Raw genomic sequence first — 17,398 nt, 5'->3', positions numbered from 1 at the left:
GCTCTATGAGTTTACATTCTACCCGAATTGATTTTGAGAGATCAATGAAGTGCAATCATATTGACGTTCCAAAATCGAATCATCACAATGACTTCCTTGACGAAACAGTCGTCAAACCAGACCTCGCTATTTCAAGTCTACCTGAGACTCCGACCTCCCATCACAAAGGAAGAAGCAGCTCATGCACACCGTGGCGAACGATATCTGACAGTTGAGCCCCCTGAACCCACAGAAGATGACAATGCATCAAAGACACAGAGCCGCCGCCCCACGCATATTACTTTACAGCCGCCAAATGATTCACGAAAGCGGGCAGTCGAGAAATTCGCCTTTACCAGAGTTTTTGAAGAGGATTCAAAACAACTCGAGGTTTTTGAGAATACAGGCGTACCCAGTCTGATCCAAGGTGTTCTGAAAGAAGGTCGAGATGGACTGGTTGCTACACTCGGGGTTACTGGTAGTGGAAAAGTAAGTGACGGACCCTGGAGAAAGACTCTCTAGGCACTGACAGCAAATAGAGCCATACTATCCTGGGATCAAAGCACCAACGCGGAATAACACAAATGTCCCTTGATGTTCTCTTTCGATCTCTTGGTAATACCATACGTTCCGCGGATAATTTTGAAGATCCGACTCTTCTTGCCTCTCTAAGTGCAGCAGATTCGTCGGAGGCTCAATTATTTTCTGCTCGAAACTTTATTCACAGTATATATGGCGACCCCAGTGAGCGAGGGCGAGCTTCCAGAGCACAGACTCCAATGTCTAGGGGCCAAACTCCGCTACTAGTAAGGCTACACGACTCTAACTATAGCTGCAAAGTCAAGTTTCTTACAAATGGTTTCAGGAATCGACTTCGGCACCATTACTATCCCGGCGTTATTTGAATCAGCGCCTCAACGCTTTACCGTCCGTGCCCCATGTGTCCCATCTGACCATACCGATAGATACACAAGCGGAATACGTGGTTGTTGTCTCCATGTACGAAGTCTACAATGACCGTATCTTTGACCTACTCTCCCCATCACCAGTCTCTGGTACCGCAAGCCGACAAGGAAACGGCAAAGAGAAACGAAGACCTCTACTTTTCAAATCTACAGAAGGCTCACCAGACCGCAAAATTGTTGCTGGCTTGCGTAAAGTCGTGTGTAGCACATACGAGGAAGCTATGACGGTCCTAGAAACTGGTCTGACTGAACGCCGCATTGCTGGAACCGGAAGCAATAACGCCAGTTCTCGAAGTCATGGATTTTTCTGTCTTGAAGTGAAAAAGAAAGTCCGTGGCCGTCGATATGGAGAGATTTCATGGGCCGGAAATACTTTGACGGTGGTAGACCTTGCTGGTATGTTTATTCCGTCCTAAATGCAAGACCTTTGGCTGATTAAAATAGGCTCTGAACGTGCGCGCAATGCTAGAACAGCTGGTGCGACATTGGCTGAAGCTGGCAAGATCAACGAGAGTTTGATGTATCTCGGCCAATGTTTGCAGATGCAAAGTGACTTCTCCGAGGGAAATAAGGTATTTGCTTTTTCTCTTCTTGCTGAACACTCCTGGCTAACAGAACAAGACCGTGGTTCCATACAGACAATGCAAGCTCACTGAGTTGCTATTTTCAAACTCTTTCCCATCTTCCCACTCGGCATCTCACAACCGCTATCCACAGAAGGCAGTCATGATTGTTACCGCCGATCCATTGGGTGACTTCAACGCCACATCACAAATCCTTCGGTATTCAGCCTTGGCTCGGGAGGTCACCGTTCCTCGAATCCCATCCGTCTCAAGCACGATTCTGTCTAGCTCAGCCTCAACTCAAAGCCGTCCACAAACCTCAAACGGCCGAAATACACCCTATGCAGCAGCTTCTACAGAAGATCTTCAGGAGGCTGCTCGGGAAATTGTCAGAATCACAGATGACTACGAGGCCTTGATTGTCAGGCTTGCAGAGGAGGAGATAGCCCGTCAAGAGGCAGAGTTGAAACTCCAAGCGGCGGAGGGAAGGTGTCTCATGATTGAGCAGGAGATCCGTGAGGAGTGCTGCGCAGAAATGGATGAGAAGATGGAGGAGGAACGCAAGCGATGGCAAGAGGCTATGGACCGACAGGTTCGTCTACTTACTTTGTAAACGTTTTTTCTCACTGACAACTTCTCTAGGCGGGCCATCATGAGGAGCATCTCGACAATAAACTAGAAATAGCCTCTCGCGGCATTAAGAGTAAGTCAAGACTTACCCTCCCCCTTCTCAAAGGATAAGGAACTCATTCAATCATTAGTCTACGAAGATCCTGAACCAACAGCTGACGAGCGAGTCGACGAACTTGAGCGTGAAAATGAATATCTAAGAAGCAAATTAGCCGCTCTAGAGCGTCAACTCAACACCCAAACTTCGCCAACTCGCAAACCAAAACCTCGCGCTGCTCCCGTACGTAGCGGTGGCACAGGATTTGGCCAGAGACTCGTGAGCGGTGACAGCAGCAGTGATCTCGAAAACATGTTTCAGCGTGTAACTGCTTTCAAAGTCGCGGAAACCTACAAGTCGCCTGTTAAGCCCAAGGCTGCCCTGGTGAATGGTGCCAGAAACCCGAGAAGAGTGACGTCCCGAAAGAAAGATTTGGGTCCTGAGGACGATATATGACTTTTAAGTACAAATTGATTCAGACTAACGTCCTTCCGCTTTTCTATCCTTTTGGGGTTTTTTTTGGGTTTTTTTTTGGGTTTATATCTGTGTTCTATTCTTATCCATGTTTCTATTTGCATACTACTTTGGATCGGAAGTTCTGGTTGGATGGGTCCGGGTTGGAAATTAGGGTAAAATGGGAATGGGGATGGGGATATGGGTTTTACTGGGTCGGCATGGATATTTGGTTATCTCATACTTTTTGGTGTTTTGACATTTATTGAATATCAGAATCCCTTCTTTTTTTTTTTAATATATACTTGAATGTTGTCCGATTGATCGGTTGTAGACTATCGGATTCATTGAGCCAATCTTCCATAGAGCTATATATATAGTCACGATCAACCGCAAGATCATGCATAAGTACTGCAAAGATAACGCCATCATATAAGCCCATGAAACCCCAACCTGTCAGTATACCTTACAACCCTAAAGTGATCAACCCCGCCTGAGAACAAAGCACACTCAAGGAAACAGATAGTAATTGAACAACATAGAACAGCATATAAATGAGAAACCCCGCCGCTAATTGTACATTTCATATCCTTCGAAGAAAGGTGTGGTTAAATCAAGATACCTCATTTTCATCTGCAGCATTTTTCTTCTCAGAGATCTTTTGAGGCTTCACTTTCGCCAGGCCCATTAATTGTTGCGGGTTTGTTCTCTTCGTCTTCTTTTCCTTTCTCTTCCTCGGCCAAATTTTCAGTCTCCTTGCCATTGGGCTGGACCATGCTTTCTTCTTGCTCGGTCTCATCGCCCTTTTTCAAAGTTATCACTGTTTCATCTCCGACTTCTTCGATGTTAGTGTCTCCGTCGAATTCAGTATCCACTTTGTCGACATCCATGTCCACATCTTCTGGTTCTTCATCGACGTTCCCCATCTCTTCATCTTCGTCCGGGCCTACTTGGAATTCTGTATCTCCATCCTCTCCTTCCATGTCGTCTTCACCATCAGCTTCATTGTTTTCATCGTCAAGAGTCATGTCTTTCTCATTCCCGTCCCCATCAACACTGACTGCCGTGGATAGCTCTGAGACTGGTTCTGGGGATTTCATGGATTTCAAATTTGGAAACAAAAGACTTTGTTCTGCTTTGAGCTTGGCAAGGTACTCCTCATCAACCTCACTCAGTTCACTTTCATCGTCGGCACTCTCATGTAAACTGGCAGACATACTATCCTGTTGTGCAGACTTGTTTTCTGTCGCGAGTTCCTGAATGTTGTTAAGAGTAGGAACCCGGACAATCGGTGCAGTAGAAAATTTCTCTTCATCAACCGGGGTAGCAGCCGTCTTCGTTACCGCAGGTCGAGTATGACGACTGACAATGGCTTCGGCTCGCTTCTGAATGTCCCTGCGGGAAATACCCTTTGTTCGACCGCGTGGTACTGGTGCCTCCGATGCGGGAGCTGATGTAGGAGGCGTAGGTACATCTGCAGAGCCGTCGGTATTCATCAGAAGATGGTCAACTCTCATCCTTCCCCTATTCTCTTCATTTGCCTGTTCAATGAAACGATGTTTATTCTCCTCGTACAACCGCGCATAAATGTCAGCGGTGAGGTCTTCGAACATGGTAACTTTGATGAGATTGTTGTTTAGTTTCTTGAACTCCACTGCTTCCCGAAGCAAGTCCATCGTTGGCCCGTTGGTTGTCGGAAGATCTTTGAAATCATCCAAACGAGCGGTATTTGCAACGAATTCATCCCAGCCAACCTGCTTGAAGACGCCCTCTTCATAGTGTTCGGTAATATTTCCCGCACGCCGAACAAGCTGAGACTTGAGTTAGTAATAGCTTCAAATGTATAATGTGCGAATACGCAGCTCACCTTTGCATACACAATACACATATCTTCCCACAGCTTCGTATGATTGATATAGTCTCCTTGCTTCTTTCTCACTCGTCGTAGTAATTGTTCGAGGTTAACATGATCACTGATTCGGTCCAACAATTTGGTGAAGTAAGCCACATATTGAGTGGTATAGACGAAATGTCGTCCAGGTCTTTCATACTCTGGACGCCAGACTTGCAGAACCATGGTTTTGGTAAAGATCTGAGGCATCAATTCGTTCTTTGCTGCTGTTGCCGCATCAACATCACCATGGCCATCGTAATGAACCTTTGCCATCCTTGAAAGTATGCGATGATGCCAGTTAGATTTGTCCGCATGTTTGAGTTTCTTCAGGACGTCCAGTACATAAGGCTTCCATTCTTCCGTATTCTGAGGAGGCGACAGATTCTTAGACCAAGAAGTTTCGGCTAGAATCTCTCCAGCTTTGCTGGGCTCGAGTTGATGTCGCAAAACAAGTTTGTGAAGTACAGAAACTAGCCGAAAGTGTGGCTCAAGGATCCGGTCTGGTAATGAACTCCTTTCTTTTCGTTGCGGTAATACTTCAATCGCATCAAGTAGAGGATTCAAGACATCATCTATTGTCACCGATTTACCACGGCCTCGCGTCGCTTCGTCACTGTTGAACATCTTCCAACGACATTTACTTAGCATATAGTGGTTAACCCAGTTGGTAGGTTTCTCAACCATAGCACGCCTGAACATGTGAGCTGCAAGACTCCAAACGGAGTAGATCTCTAGTTCTTTGAATGGTTTACCCGTGTATACTTCCTGGCTGTCAAAGCGGCTATAATGACGTTCAAAATCTTCGAGACTGAAAGCAGCCATATTGAGCGGTTCTCGCGAAGATGCATACAGGCGCATTCCAAAGTCAGTGAACAGCTCCGAGATTGTCTGTCGTGTCTTTGAATCATCATCAGCAGCTTTTAATGCACCAGCAACTGCCATGGCATAGCAATGAATTGCACATCGTTGACTGCTGGCTAGCTCGGCTTGATTATTGTTGATCTTGTCAGCAGACCACATAATATCTTCTTCAAGCTTGGAATCGTATGTTTGAGCAAGTCTATACCATGTCTCCCAGCGTTCTGTCGCATACTCCAGATCTTGTCGAAAGTATCCAATGGCGTCGTCTAGATCATTAGTAGGTACTGCATTCAAGCGCTTTTGAGAACGAAACTTCGTCAAAGACGCATGACCGAGTAAGAAATACCAGCCTTTCTTTGCATTTTCAGAATGGGATATAGGTAGGGACCTCAATACGAGACCACCGACGCCTCGCACAAGTTCGAAAAGTTCTGATGGATTGATAGGGGATTTAAGATAGGCTGACACGATTCGCTTGTTGAATGATAACGAAGGATGTTTGATCGGCCCAATAGCCTGCTGTACCTTCTCAATAGTTGTCTTCAAGTCCGACCTAGACAGATCTTTCATGTTCAGCCGGTTGACTTGCATGAGGACAAAATCTATCATCATCGATGCAGATTCTGAGTCGGGATTTTCTATCGGGCATCCGTGATCAGAAGTACCCATCTGGATGGAGAACTTGAGGCCGTGCAAATCAAGAAGGACTTGTGCAATATCAAACTCGCAATCTTCCTGAGTCTCAAGGCTCAGAAGCTCAGATTTCATCAGTCGGAGTAATAGCTTGTCAGCATATTTGCAAGCTGAGCGAACCCCGAGCGCATTGTGCACGGCTCTTAGATACTGTATCTGATCGTCTGATGGCGTAGGGAACTTTTCCTTTTCCTGTGTCATATACTCCTTCAACAGCATATACTGGAGAACCCAACACCTAACTTGCATATCTCGAAGTTTCTCCTTGAAATTGTCTAGAGATTTCCCTAAAGCTCCTCGAAGCTCCAACGGCGGCCGTTGCCCTACTTTGACTGCATCCTCATATAGAGTAAAACTGTGAAGAAGCCGTGCTAGGTGGGCGACAGCAGTCATTGAAGAATGCAAGTGGTCGACGTCGATACATTCGAATGACTTGGCGGGATCATCGATCAGCTGCGGTAGAAGTTTGGATAAGATATTATTAATGGACTTTAGCCACCGAAGCAGAATTGAAGCCCGATCATCTTGCGTCTCGAGATAAACCTTTCCCCGAAGTTCGTTGATAATTGCCTCAATACTCCTAAGTTGGCACGACACGACTTTTGGGGTGTACTCGATAGCCTGATAAGCGTCTTGTAATCTGCGCCACAGGAAAAGGCGAAGCGTTGCATCTCCTTTGTCGAGAAACGATGCCAATTCTTGAAAGTGAACTGGAACAGATGAAGTGGTTTTATCGCTAGCGCCGTCTTCATGGACAAACTTGACGGAAGCAGGGTCCAAGACAGGCTCAATGCTTTCTATCAAAGAGACTGGGTCTTCACCATCTGATCCAAAAATTCTCATGAAGAAACCCATGGAATTGAGGCGGGTTATTTCCTGATCTAAAGCCGCAGCAGAAACTTCGGGCATGAACGCATTATTAGTAAGTGTTATCTCTGGATTACCGAACGAGACCAAGGCTTCTTTGAGATCCTGAAGACAGCGTAGGATATGATCACGGCTAACGTCCTCCGCCATATTTGAATAAAATGTCATTGACCAAAGGTGGCGAAGAGAGATCTTATCAAGTTGCTTATTCCCTGGTTCAGTATCCAAGAGATTGTTGACCGCCGTTTGGGCTAACGCACCCCATCTGGTTAAGCGATCACGTTGTAAAGCACGGGTGTCCTGATCGATCTCGCTATTGGGGTTATTCATATGAGCATGAATGTCCAGGTGAAGCTCATGTATCGTTTGTACCATTTCCACTTTGGCGTAAAGGTCACTCGTACACGTCAGAGAAGTGTCTGTCATCGCTTGATGCAAAGCTTGCTGTTCCGTTTCAGCAATGAAGTCGGACAATCTCTCGTAGATATAGGCGTCTTCGTGAATGAGAAGCTGCACTATTGTCTCCTTCAAACCCTCTGGCCACGGTAAAGACACGTAAGAAGATTCTGTTGAATGTCTGTCAGAAGCTGCATGAGAGAACTGGGCCCTCCCAGGTTGTAGAAGACTGCTTAACCATTGGAAGGCAATTTCGTGGATATGAAGCCAGCATTCATTGATATTCGACGTAAATTCAGCTAAGCCACTGCTTTCAAACAGCGGCTTCTTTTTGCTGGTTTTCTGCGTAGACTTCCGTGAATGATCGAGAAATATTGCTAATCCGGATCGTTGTCTACCACGGCTGTCCAGTAACGCAGTAGAGCTGTCTCCCTGCATAGCAGAACGAGACTTTTCTTCATTCCACGTTCTGAGAGCGCTTTGGAGGTCATGAACGAGAGTCGAATCGATATCTTGTGACTGATAAGAACTTGGACTATTCGCCAGTAACATTTGCTTTTTGAGATCGTCTACCGTTCCGAGAACGTCAACGCCTGCTTTCAAGAGCAGTTCGCCCAGAGTCCCAAACATCCACCTATCAGCATGCGCAAAATCTTCTAGACGGTCTTCGAAATATCTGTTATCGAGATTGATGTCCTCTGTCTGCTGCAGGCTTTCCACATTCGACTCCCTGGCACGAATACGACGACTTTTCGCCCTTAAATTCTCCCCCGTCTCATCATTCGCCAAAGATGTTGATGACCGTTTTCTAGGATTGACATTGGATGATTTGCTATCGACGTTATCATCTAGCTTCTCTTCTGCTATCGTACCCTGACTCTCGGCAGATTGTTTAGAAAACCCTTCAAGAGATTCTCTAAGCTGTGATTCCGCATGCTGATCAATCGAAGACTGGTCATCTACTGGGTCGATCATATTTGGAGCTTCAAGGATTGTCGTAGTCTTCTCAGAGACACTGGGATTCGCAGATACTGGCAGTGTGTTGTCGCCTGGACTTTGTGGTGAAACCTCTTGGAATGGTATTTCAATACCTACAGCAGCGCCAGACTCCAGGACCTTTGGTTTTCTCTGTATCTCCGTCAGTAGTTGCATGATGGCTTTGCCCACGCCATCCCATGTTCTAACAGGAGATTCCATAATATGACGTTTTAATGGTTGATTCGGAGTAGAAGAAGCTATGTCGGATAGGTTTGGCGACAAACCGGGAAGGTACGGGTAGAGATCCTGGGAGTGTTTCCGAAAAATCGAAATAGTGACGGTCGTGGTTTCCTCAATGGAGGTGCCTGGATAGAGGAGAGCTCGTCCTTCAGCGCTTGGACTAAATTTCGAAGGTCTTCCGCAGCAAATGCCTCATCCAAACCTAGCTGTTCAGTTCGCACTTCAACCTCATTGTCGTCGCCGACTAGAACGCTCTCCAGACAATATCGAGCCAGACGGTAGCTGTTCAAAGCGGCCCCTATGCGGGCGCTTTTCCGCCAAAGATCCAAATCTGTATCATCCCTTTCAAGGGCCGACGCAAAGATCTTCATAGCAGACCGTGATCCGTCCAATATATGCAAACGCCGTTCGTCCGCAGTTAACGGCCGCCGAAGCATATCCTTCACAAGATCCAAGATAAACTGTCCATTGTTTTTGTACGCTAGAAAGATCGTTCGAGGCAATGCACTCGCGGCCGCATCGTTGACGTCGATCTCACCAAGCGCATCGATAGCAGCGTCTTCGTTATCCCCGTCTGTCAGGGCGCTCCGTTGATAGTCCGAGATCGCTTCTGGGTATTTGAAAATTTCGGACTGTAAGAGAGCAGAATATGCAGCTTTGGCCTGTGGGTAGAAGGCTGGTCCTTGAGAATGAAGTTTGAGAGCATTCTGATACAGCTTGAGAGCCTCTTCGATCTGAAGCTCTTTAGTATCGTCAACCTCTTCCTGAATGTCCTCCGCGGGCTCGATATTTAGGGCAGTAAAGCTCGCCATGGCTGAAAGACATGAAGTATCACGCTAGCAGAGTTTGATTGAGATATCATAGACGTTGTAGTGTTGCGACACGGTCAGCAGCTCTGCGCTGCAAGTAAGCATTGAAGATGGCGCATTAAGAGCACATCACGATGCGGTCCGTTCGTTGAAAATTGGGCTAAAGGCGAAGCTTCTATTGAGAGGACTGCAACAGTTATGATTAAATCAATGAAAATATATTGAAGCTGAAGCTGGATAGCTGTCGTACAGCCTGTCGTGTGAGGAAGATGAAGAATGGAGAAAGTTCAAAAGATGACCGACAGGAACACATGTAGACGCCAGGCGCGCTCGGGGAAGCTGTGACCCTCCCAGATTAGGCGCTAAAAAGCCTTACGTAGTAAAAGCCCGCAAATCAAGGTGCCTAAGGCTGCCATCCAAGCCTCCATTGCGGGAGTCGCGGGACTGTGCGTCACGGGCCAATGGGAAGCGTTGTTTGCGGGCTCCTGCTGTTTAGGACGTCTCCACGTGTTAGTCCAGGAACAAATTGAAGCTGATTACGACGACAACAGCTGTACACTACTATACTTGATATTTCATTCTCATCTATTGCATTGAGAAACACTCGGCCAACGCTCCGATCAATTGCGGCCCGATCAATCCCTCGTTACTTTTGTGTTGCGACTGCAGCTCAGCAGTTTGCGACCCGGCCTATTGGTTGTCTGAGGGTCGTGTGCGTTCTGCGGCCCTTATTACAGTATTCGTCGACCTCGATTCTTTGAGCGCGTCGTTCGGACTATTATAAGTCCTTGAGCCCTGAGCATTATGGTTCTCCCAGCTGTTCCTGAGTACGTACTTTGTTCTTATCGTCTCAACCTCAGAAAACCGGATGGCCTAATGGGCTAATGAGGATTGTTTGTATAGAATCTATGAGGAGGAGGATGTCTTTACCGCAGTCGACGCTCGCACGGACGCGCTGCAAAATCTACGAGAATTAGGACCTCCGGATCTGGTTTACCTTGTTAAGCAATCCAAGACCAATCCAACGCGCCAGGTATGCTTGTATCATACAATTGACCTCGATCGGTTGATCACATGGGATTAATGGAGAAATCTTGCAGACCGGTGTCTATCACCATGTTACAGGCATCGATGCGTCGTCCTCTGCCAGTCTCGCCGCATACGTTAACACGCTTACATATTCGCCCGTTGATAAACAAAATAAGGTGATCTCAGGGGTCTACTGGTTGGTGATCCCATGGCAATGTCAGTTGGTTTTCCGAAAAGCTTTGCTGATAAAACATACTCTCTAGCTGTTATAATGCCTTTTCTCATTTGGATATGCGAGTAGAGGTTAAAATTCCCGGCAGTCTTGAAAGCTATTGTATCGATGAGCGTGGAGACAAACGGGTTGCGACAGATGCTCTATGGCTCGAGACATTTCTTTGTGCAGTTCTGCGGTCATACACGTACGCAGACGACGGCACGGGCGACGCGATCAAGAAAATTGTCGGGGTGCGCAGATTCAACCCGGTGACGAATACGGAGATGGAACACAAGTTCTTGGAGGCGGCGGAGAGACTATTTTTCATGGGTAAGACGTGCCGTGCCGCATGCAGTGTTCAACGATACTAAAAATGTATGTTGCACAGGACGACAACTCAGTTCAGAACCCGAAACACAAGTACCCAATACTGTCGCAAATCATTTGACCTCGGGCCTTCTCAAGTATATACACACTACCGGTCGGTATGCGTCAGGTATCAATCTCTTTGAGAAGCTGCGAACAAAGGATGTCGAAGTATCTTCCCTTCTCGCGCGGGTCCTCATTTCTGCAGACGAGGAAGTGCAAGCTGTTCGTCTTATGCACGATGCTCTGCAGGATGTACCCATGGACTACGCGCTTTTGGACTGTCAAGCGGCTTTCTGTCTCAGCAAGGGTGAAGGAGAGCTTGCTCTTGAATGTGCCAAGCGCAGTGTTACTGCAGCGCCCAGCGAATTCAGTACATGGGCTCGACTAGCCGAAGTATATGTCGCCTTGGAGCAGTGGGACTTGGCGCTTCTTACTCTGAACTCATGTCCAATGTTCACATATCAAGATAAAGATATTCCTCGAATGCCTCCTCCGTCGCGAGTCCTTCTCCCAATTTTAGCAGAAAGTGCCCTGGATGAAATTGATGAAGGCCAGCCCAAACAAGGAGACCCGCATGACTTTGTACATCCGTCTCTGCGAAAGCTGCATGCTACCGGTTACCAGGGAACATTTTTGAAGGCCTATGAGTTGCTCACAAAAATTGCAGCTGCTATCGGTTGGGATCAGCTTTTGAAAATTCGAAGTGATGTGTTTGTGATGGAAGAAGAGTATCGAGTCGAACGGCAACAGACAACCAAACCCAGCCACTCGCATAACGCCAGCACCGTCGCACTTCATCCACCTGCCAGTCCTAACACAGCCACGGCTAGTGATGATGGCGATACGGGCGCGGATCACTCCGATCGACCAAACGGCACTGAGAATGGAATTGGAAATCTTGAGCCAACGGAAGCTAGCACGATTGAAAAACCCGAACACACTGTAGCTTCGGAAACCGTCAAGTCCGGAAACGAAGATGTGAATAGACCTCACTTGAATGCGGAATACGTTACTAACAATTATCTACAGCCGGATCCTTCACATGGCGACTACGCTCAATTCCAGAACAAACGCTTGTGTGAGCGGTGGTTGGATAATCTTTTTATGGTCTTGTACGAAGACCTTCGCATTTATACTATATGGCGATCGGAGATGGCTCAGTCACGGCACCAATCGCTTGACTACAAGAAAACCGCGACTGAGTGGGAAATACTAGGAGAGCTGGCCGAGCGACTCCATCATTTTGACGAGGCTATTGAGGCATACAGACAGTGTCTATCGATACGGTTCTCGCCCAAGGCTATGCGTGGTATCTTGAAGCTGTATGAGAAGCAAGGTGATACACGAGGCATGCTCAATGCGCTGATCCGGTTGATAGCCTGGCAGTACCGCTGGTATTCAGAAGTAAGTCTCCTGTCTCGTTTCCTGATGCTGATATGCTGAATTTTACGTCTAGTTCTCTCCGGATCTGTTATTATTAGTACGCAAACTCATTGAAGAAGAAGGCGCGGTCAAAGTCCGCAGTATTGTGCAAGCGACCAACTTGCCGCAACCTGTGCTCGATTTGACGCATCAGTACTGCCAGATTTGTGCTACATTTCGCAGCACTGGCAGCGATGTTTGATATGTGTGGTCGGTATAAATGTACTTACATATTTTAATTCGATTTCTTTCTAATGTGAGCATAATATTCAATCATGCATACAACGAACAGATATCTTACTCCTCTCTCTGCTCCAAGAATAATAAGAGCACGTGCAAGCAGTCCATCACGTGACCCGATCTCGAGGTTAGGGCAGCGCCAGTCCCGTGCCTGATTGATTCCTCAATGCTAAGGCCACTACCCTTCCCTAATGAACGCAGCAGCCCCTCCTCCCCTTCTTCCTCGTCTTTTTGGAATGATCAATTAATTCTCTCTCTTTCTTTGTAACTTTCTTACTGCTTAGTAATTTTCATCCCCTGCTGGTTGACATTCTGGTCACGTAAACCTACCTGAAATCCATTACTCGCACTCCGCTCCCCCCGATGCCCCCAACCCCCGACTCTTAAATCTCGCCCTCGCCGTCCCCCATTATTTATTATTTATTCTTTCCTTTCCCAATTCTTACACTATCCCAGCCTTGTGCTACATCCTTACTCACTGAAGACACCAAATTGAGTCTCGTTTTCGTCTCAAATTAATTTCTTTATCTATTCATTCACTGCTAGTATACTTCCCGGAAACCAGAGTTCACAGTACGTAATCCATCATGTCGACGCGCAAGAGAAAGCAAGACGCCGAGGAGGAGGAAGACTTCCAAGCTCTTCCCAGTGATGAAAGTGAAGAGGAAGAAGAGTAAGTTCTTCGTTGTTTTGGTTTTGTGATGGTGGTTTATCGTTTACGATTGCGATTGCGATTGCGACCTGTTGGCGCATTTATTGTCTTCTCCCTTGTTGTCGTCATTGCGTCCATACTCTGTCGCCGGTATCACGAACTCGGTATCCCCGTCGCATACTTTACGCGATCAGGATTCTATAATATAAAATTGCTATTTCGTTGTTACTATTTATTTATTCAATTGATCTACCCCCGGGCTAGCATGTTCATCGCATCGTGATTACTGACTAATCTCATCTCGGCAGGTACCAATCCTCCGATGCCGAGGGAGACGACTATGATGATAGTGAAGAGGAGGAGGAAGAGGAAGAGGAAGAAGAAGAAGAAGGTGAAGGAGGAGAAGGAGGAGAAGGAGAAAAAGAAGAAGAAACCACCAAGGAAGAAGGTAAGACCCATACTCCAGCCAGGCAACGCATAAACCACCATCGATCTATCCGCCCCATCCACCCCATCCACCCTGTCTTTATGAAACCTATTGAAATTTAAGTCCACTAAAAACTAACAATCAACTCAGCCCCAGCACCCAAAAAGCGCAAAACCGCCCATGACAGCAAAGCCGAAGAGGACGGTGAAGGCGAAGAAAAGGAAGAAGAGGAAGACGCAAACGATACCGCCGACAAATCCGGTCCAGCTCAAGCCGCTAAGAAGGCTAAAGGTGGTCAAGTTCCCAAGGAAGATGATCTGTCTGAGGAAACTGAGGGTGAAGAGTGATGAGTTAACTTATCGTCTCATCGGATACCGCGTTATCTCTTCTTCTCAATCATCTCGTGTATCTCTCAACACCTAGGTCGCGCAGATTTCAGTCTATCTGATCTTGTGATAGATGGATCTAATTTTTTTTCTATATCTAGAAATAACCAAGCAGATGGTTTGTCGGTCACCGACATTTCCCTAAAGTGGAAATATTAATGGTAGTCTTTCTCCGCATCTTGACCGATATTTGTCGCATATGTAGAGCTAGTAGGAGAACGAGCTAAGAAAACAAAGGTTGATATATCTCAGATATTTACTACTCTTAGCTAATGGTCATGTTTCAGTCGAAGATCAGCCTAGTGATGATTGATACTAGGTAGCGCCTGTCTTGCCCTAAAGGCTGACTACTGAAGATCCTAGACGTCTTACTTGCATGACTTGCCTAGGTGATATACGACCTAGATAAAGACGACTTCGGTAATAAGATAAGCCGAAAACCAGTAATAGCCGCGATAACCTCTATATAAACGCCAATATGCATGACTCGTTTCTCGCTAATATCATATAAATACTCCCAAGAGGAGGGCTACTGCGACATATACTCAAATCCCGGTATAGTAGGATCCATCAACTGCTCATCCAAGCCAAATCCATAAGTTCCGACCATTGTATAAATAAGATCTGGCGGTGGTAGCCCCTGAGCCATCGCATTCGCGCCTCCTGGTATAGACCGTCTTCTCCCGCTGGTGCTGTTATTATCGGTATTCACTACTGATGAAGAGGTGTGTAGGACAGCATTATTAGCGATTGTAGTGCCAGTGGAAGTCATTGGGTCATCGTAGCCGTTCGTAGTACCTCCAGCATTGTTACCGAGGGACATTGTGACGGAGGATTTGCCGTTGCTATTGTGATGATTATTGAACCAGCCTTCCCAAGCATTAAACCGTTCAAGCATTTTGCTAAGACCACGCGCAATATGGCGGGTGAGATGTCGTTCGCCCGCGCTCACACAGTTCATTAATTCAATCACTCTTTCAACTGTGTGCCGAACCTGTCGACCGTCAATATTGAGATACGCCGAGTTCCAGTTAACGGCGACTTTGAGTAGGAATACGGCTGAAAATGTGACCATTGTGTGAGTGAATATGGGGACACCGACAATCGCGTCGCGAACGTCTTGTTCTTCGAGGAACATGTTTAGACATGACATGGCTGCTGAAATCGCTGTGTTGGCGCATTCCTTGCGATCCATGGAGAAGACTGGTGTGTTTGTTGGTGATAAAGCTCGAAGAGCGAGCGAGTTAAGTTGAAATTTGGCGAAATGGTAGTGCAGAACCACTCCTTTGGATGGATAAGTACGGACGTACGGGCTGTCGGCTGCTTGAATCAGCCAAACATCCACTACAAGAGAACTATAAAAATGAAATAAAAGAAGCTCACCTGATCGAGGCTGCCAAAGAAGTCGCCATTGATCAACCGCTACATTATAAACACGCAGCTGTCCAAAGTCTTCTTCCCTAAGCGGCTGTTCAGCATCAGAGCCGAATGTGTGGTATGCTTCAGTCAGAATGAGAAAGAGAGCGACCTGTGCCATCAACCGAATATCTCCCGGAACTACAAATCGAGACTGTAAAAAGACCTCGTTATTCTTAATTGCGCTATCTTCGTGGATCACTGGAGGTCTTCCATATGCAATACTGAAATGATGATCGCACACGTATAGCAGATACCAGAGTTGAGCCCTTTCGTAGTGATACTGATCCGCATAGCCGCGAGTCATCTTATGAAAGCTCTGGTGCAGACCCATCTCTGTTGCGATCCGAACGGCATGTCCAGACAATTTCCAACTAAGGTCCGGCAGCCAGAATGCGCCTGCGCACAGCCCGCGAATATCGTCTAGTGTATGTGACCGGGTCAATGCCATATTAGATACAAGCGACACGTATTCGTTGTAACAGGTATTGAGCGTCTCTGTTCGATTCGGTATATGTAACGCAGCTACCGTTAGGACAGCAGCCAGAAGCAAGGTCGACGCTCGTCGTACCGACGTCAGATCTAGATGAGGAACAACAATACCGCCCCATAATAGTTGATTCATCGTCCGACTGAAATAAGCAAACAATTCCTCCGCTTCATGTAGCGATACATATCCCCGCGAGATGAAGTCTTCTTCCAGTAACGTGGACTTGGGCTTTTCAGTCATATGAGTTCCGAAATTCCGTAGCTTTGTTACTTCGTACAGACTGCGCATCGGCGCTGAAACGATTTCCGGCTCTTCGTAATTCCCGTCCTGGGAAGTCTCTCTGGCCATCATCTGTCCGCCGATAGCAGCGCTTGAACTAACTGCTGGTACGCTCAATCTTTTCTGGTCTTGAGACGGCAGTCGAACACTTGGAGTGACTGCAGCTTCCGGTGTCCGGTCTGCATTACTTTCCGATGGGGAAAAGCTTGAAAGTTCAGGAAGATTATTGTGACGAAGGAGATGGGAGACAGCAGCTTGTAGCTGCTGTATAGTCGCATTTGCTTGCGCCTTCCATCTAACAATAAATTAGCCTTACATGTTGTTGCTCTATCAGACAGTCATCACTCACGCTAAATCGTCATCCACAAATTTCTGCGAAAAGTCATTGACAACACATTTGATTCCACTGCGGAGACATTTTGTACAACTTGTTTCGCCAGGCTTCACCTCGCATTTGATCTTGTGCCGTTTGCACTCGGCGCCTGGTATGATAGTTAGCGCTTAACAATTTAACGGACTGTTTAAGTACACGCACAGGCACGAGCTTTCGACACCTTCGGCACTGAAGTTTTGGTCTCGACGCCGATGACAGAATCATCCTGGTCCAACCCAGCTTCTACGGCGGATCGCTTGAGTGGCGTAGCATTTGTTGACATGCTTGGTAATCAGCGGGCTCACATCGCCATGCGCCGTCAGAGCAACCGAGTGTTATCACTATTCAGAAGAATAAAAAGGGTTAAGCTTGTCGAATCGAGTCACGATACTCGGCGCATCATCGATATGGAGCCTTGTTCAAGAGATAAAGAGAAAGAAGTCGATCAATGATATTATCACGCACAATTTGTCCGAGTCTCCGGCGCTAGTAATTTACTAGTATATGTTACCCCGGACTTCCTCCATCCACTCATACGATGTTACATTTATACGCTGTCAATATTCCCATGTCAGGTCATGAATTGATTGAAGCATATGGCTGATTCGCAAGTAGGCTCATATCATGCAATTCACCGAGTCCGAGACCCTGAACTGCTAAGCTTCGCTTCGCGACCGGACAGCTGAATATCCACCCAAGTATGGACCATGCGACATTACGACTCGACACATAAAAG

At 46.8% G+C, this 17,398-nt stretch overlaps 5 protein-coding genes across 6 annotated transcripts, besides 2 other annotated features; 3 read left to right on the top strand and 2 right to left on the bottom strand.

Moving 5' to 3' along the window:
• Nucleotides 1-41: 41 nt before the first annotated feature.
• On the top strand, nt 42-2,656 carry TSTA_031430 (kinesin family protein). The gene is made up of 7 exons (XM_002480273.1): nt 42-468; nt 519-785; nt 845-1,340; nt 1,389-1,516; nt 1,560-2,099; nt 2,150-2,210; nt 2,269-2,656. The coding sequence occupies exons 1-7, from the start codon at nt 88-90 to the stop codon at nt 2,628-2,630; spliced, it is 2,235 nt and encodes a 744-aa protein (XP_002480318.1). The 5' UTR covers nt 42-87; the 3' UTR covers nt 2,631-2,656.
• Nucleotides 2,657-3,277: 621 nt separating this feature from the next.
• On the bottom strand, nt 3,278-9,368 carry TSTA_031420 (transcriptional corepressor of histone genes (Hir3), putative; the record flags this gene model as incomplete). The annotated part of the gene is made up of 3 exons (XM_002480272.1): nt 3,278-4,438; nt 4,495-8,573; nt 8,612-9,368. The coding sequence occupies 3 exons, from the start codon at nt 9,366-9,368 to the stop codon at nt 3,278-3,280; spliced, it is 5,997 nt and encodes a 1,998-aa protein (XP_002480317.1).
• An 801-nt stretch (nt 9,369-10,169) lies between these two features.
• On the top strand, nt 10,170-12,682 carry TSTA_031410 (clathrin-coated vesicle protein (Bud7), putative; the record flags this gene model as incomplete). The annotated part of the gene is made up of 7 exons (XM_002480271.1): nt 10,170-10,192; nt 10,269-10,398; nt 10,466-10,590; nt 10,658-10,938; nt 10,997-11,955; nt 12,007-12,381; nt 12,434-12,682. The coding sequence occupies 7 exons, from the start codon at nt 10,170-10,172 to the stop codon at nt 12,599-12,601; spliced, it is 2,061 nt and encodes a 686-aa protein (XP_002480316.1). The 3' UTR covers nt 12,602-12,682.
• Nucleotides 12,683-13,226: 544 nt separating this feature from the next.
• On the top strand, nt 13,227-14,065 carry TSTA_031400 (uncharacterized protein; the record flags this gene model as incomplete). Its single annotated transcript, XM_002480270.1, has 3 exons — nt 13,227-13,312; nt 13,600-13,739; nt 13,869-14,065. The coding sequence occupies 3 exons, from the start codon at nt 13,227-13,229 to the stop codon at nt 14,063-14,065; spliced, it is 423 nt and encodes a 140-aa protein (XP_002480315.1).
• Nucleotides 13,643-13,723: a sequence feature (CT-rich).
• Nucleotides 13,913-13,953: a sequence feature (CT-rich).
• A 429-nt stretch (nt 14,066-14,494) lies between the features above and the next one.
• On the bottom strand, nt 14,495-16,945 carry TSTA_031390 (C6 transcription factor, putative; the record flags this gene model as incomplete). Of its 2 annotated transcripts, none has more annotated exons than XM_002480268.1 (4): nt 14,495-15,424; nt 15,488-16,584; nt 16,639-16,771; nt 16,825-16,945. In XM_002480268.1, 4 exons carry the CDS (start codon nt 16,943-16,945, stop codon nt 14,634-14,636), a joined length of 2,142 nt encoding a protein of 713 aa, XP_002480313.1. In that variant the 3' UTR covers nt 14,495-14,633. The 2 variants fall into 2 exon arrangements, with proteins under 2 accessions (XP_002480313.1, XP_002480314.1); XM_002480269.1 differs by having other exon boundaries at nt 14,495-15,417.
• Nucleotides 16,946-17,398: the final 453 nt, after the last annotated feature.

Source organism: Talaromyces stipitatus, genomic scaffold, assembly GCF_000003125.1.
Source record: "Talaromyces stipitatus ATCC 10500 scf_1105507295541 genomic scaffold, whole genome shotgun sequence".
In the NCBI taxonomy this organism is placed as follows: Eukaryota; Fungi; Ascomycota; class Eurotiomycetes; order Eurotiales; family Trichocomaceae; genus Talaromyces; species Talaromyces stipitatus.
Note: the sequence above shows the minus strand (reverse complement) of the source record. Positions and strands in the feature narration are given on the sequence as shown.

Excerpts from the sequence above, each read along its gene's own strand:
- TSTA_031430 (XM_002480273.1), top strand. The coding sequence starts at position 88 with ATGACTTCCTTGACGAAACAGTCGTCAAACCAGACCTCGCTATTTCAA. Across the intron at positions 469-518 it reads GGGTTACTGGTAGTGGAAAA|AGCCATACTATCCTGGGATC; the intron begins GTAAGTGACGGA and ends GACAGCAAATAG. Across the intron at positions 1,517-1,559 it reads ACTTCTCCGAGGGAAATAAG|AACAAGACCGTGGTTCCATA; the intron begins GTATTTGCTTTT and ends CCTGGCTAACAG.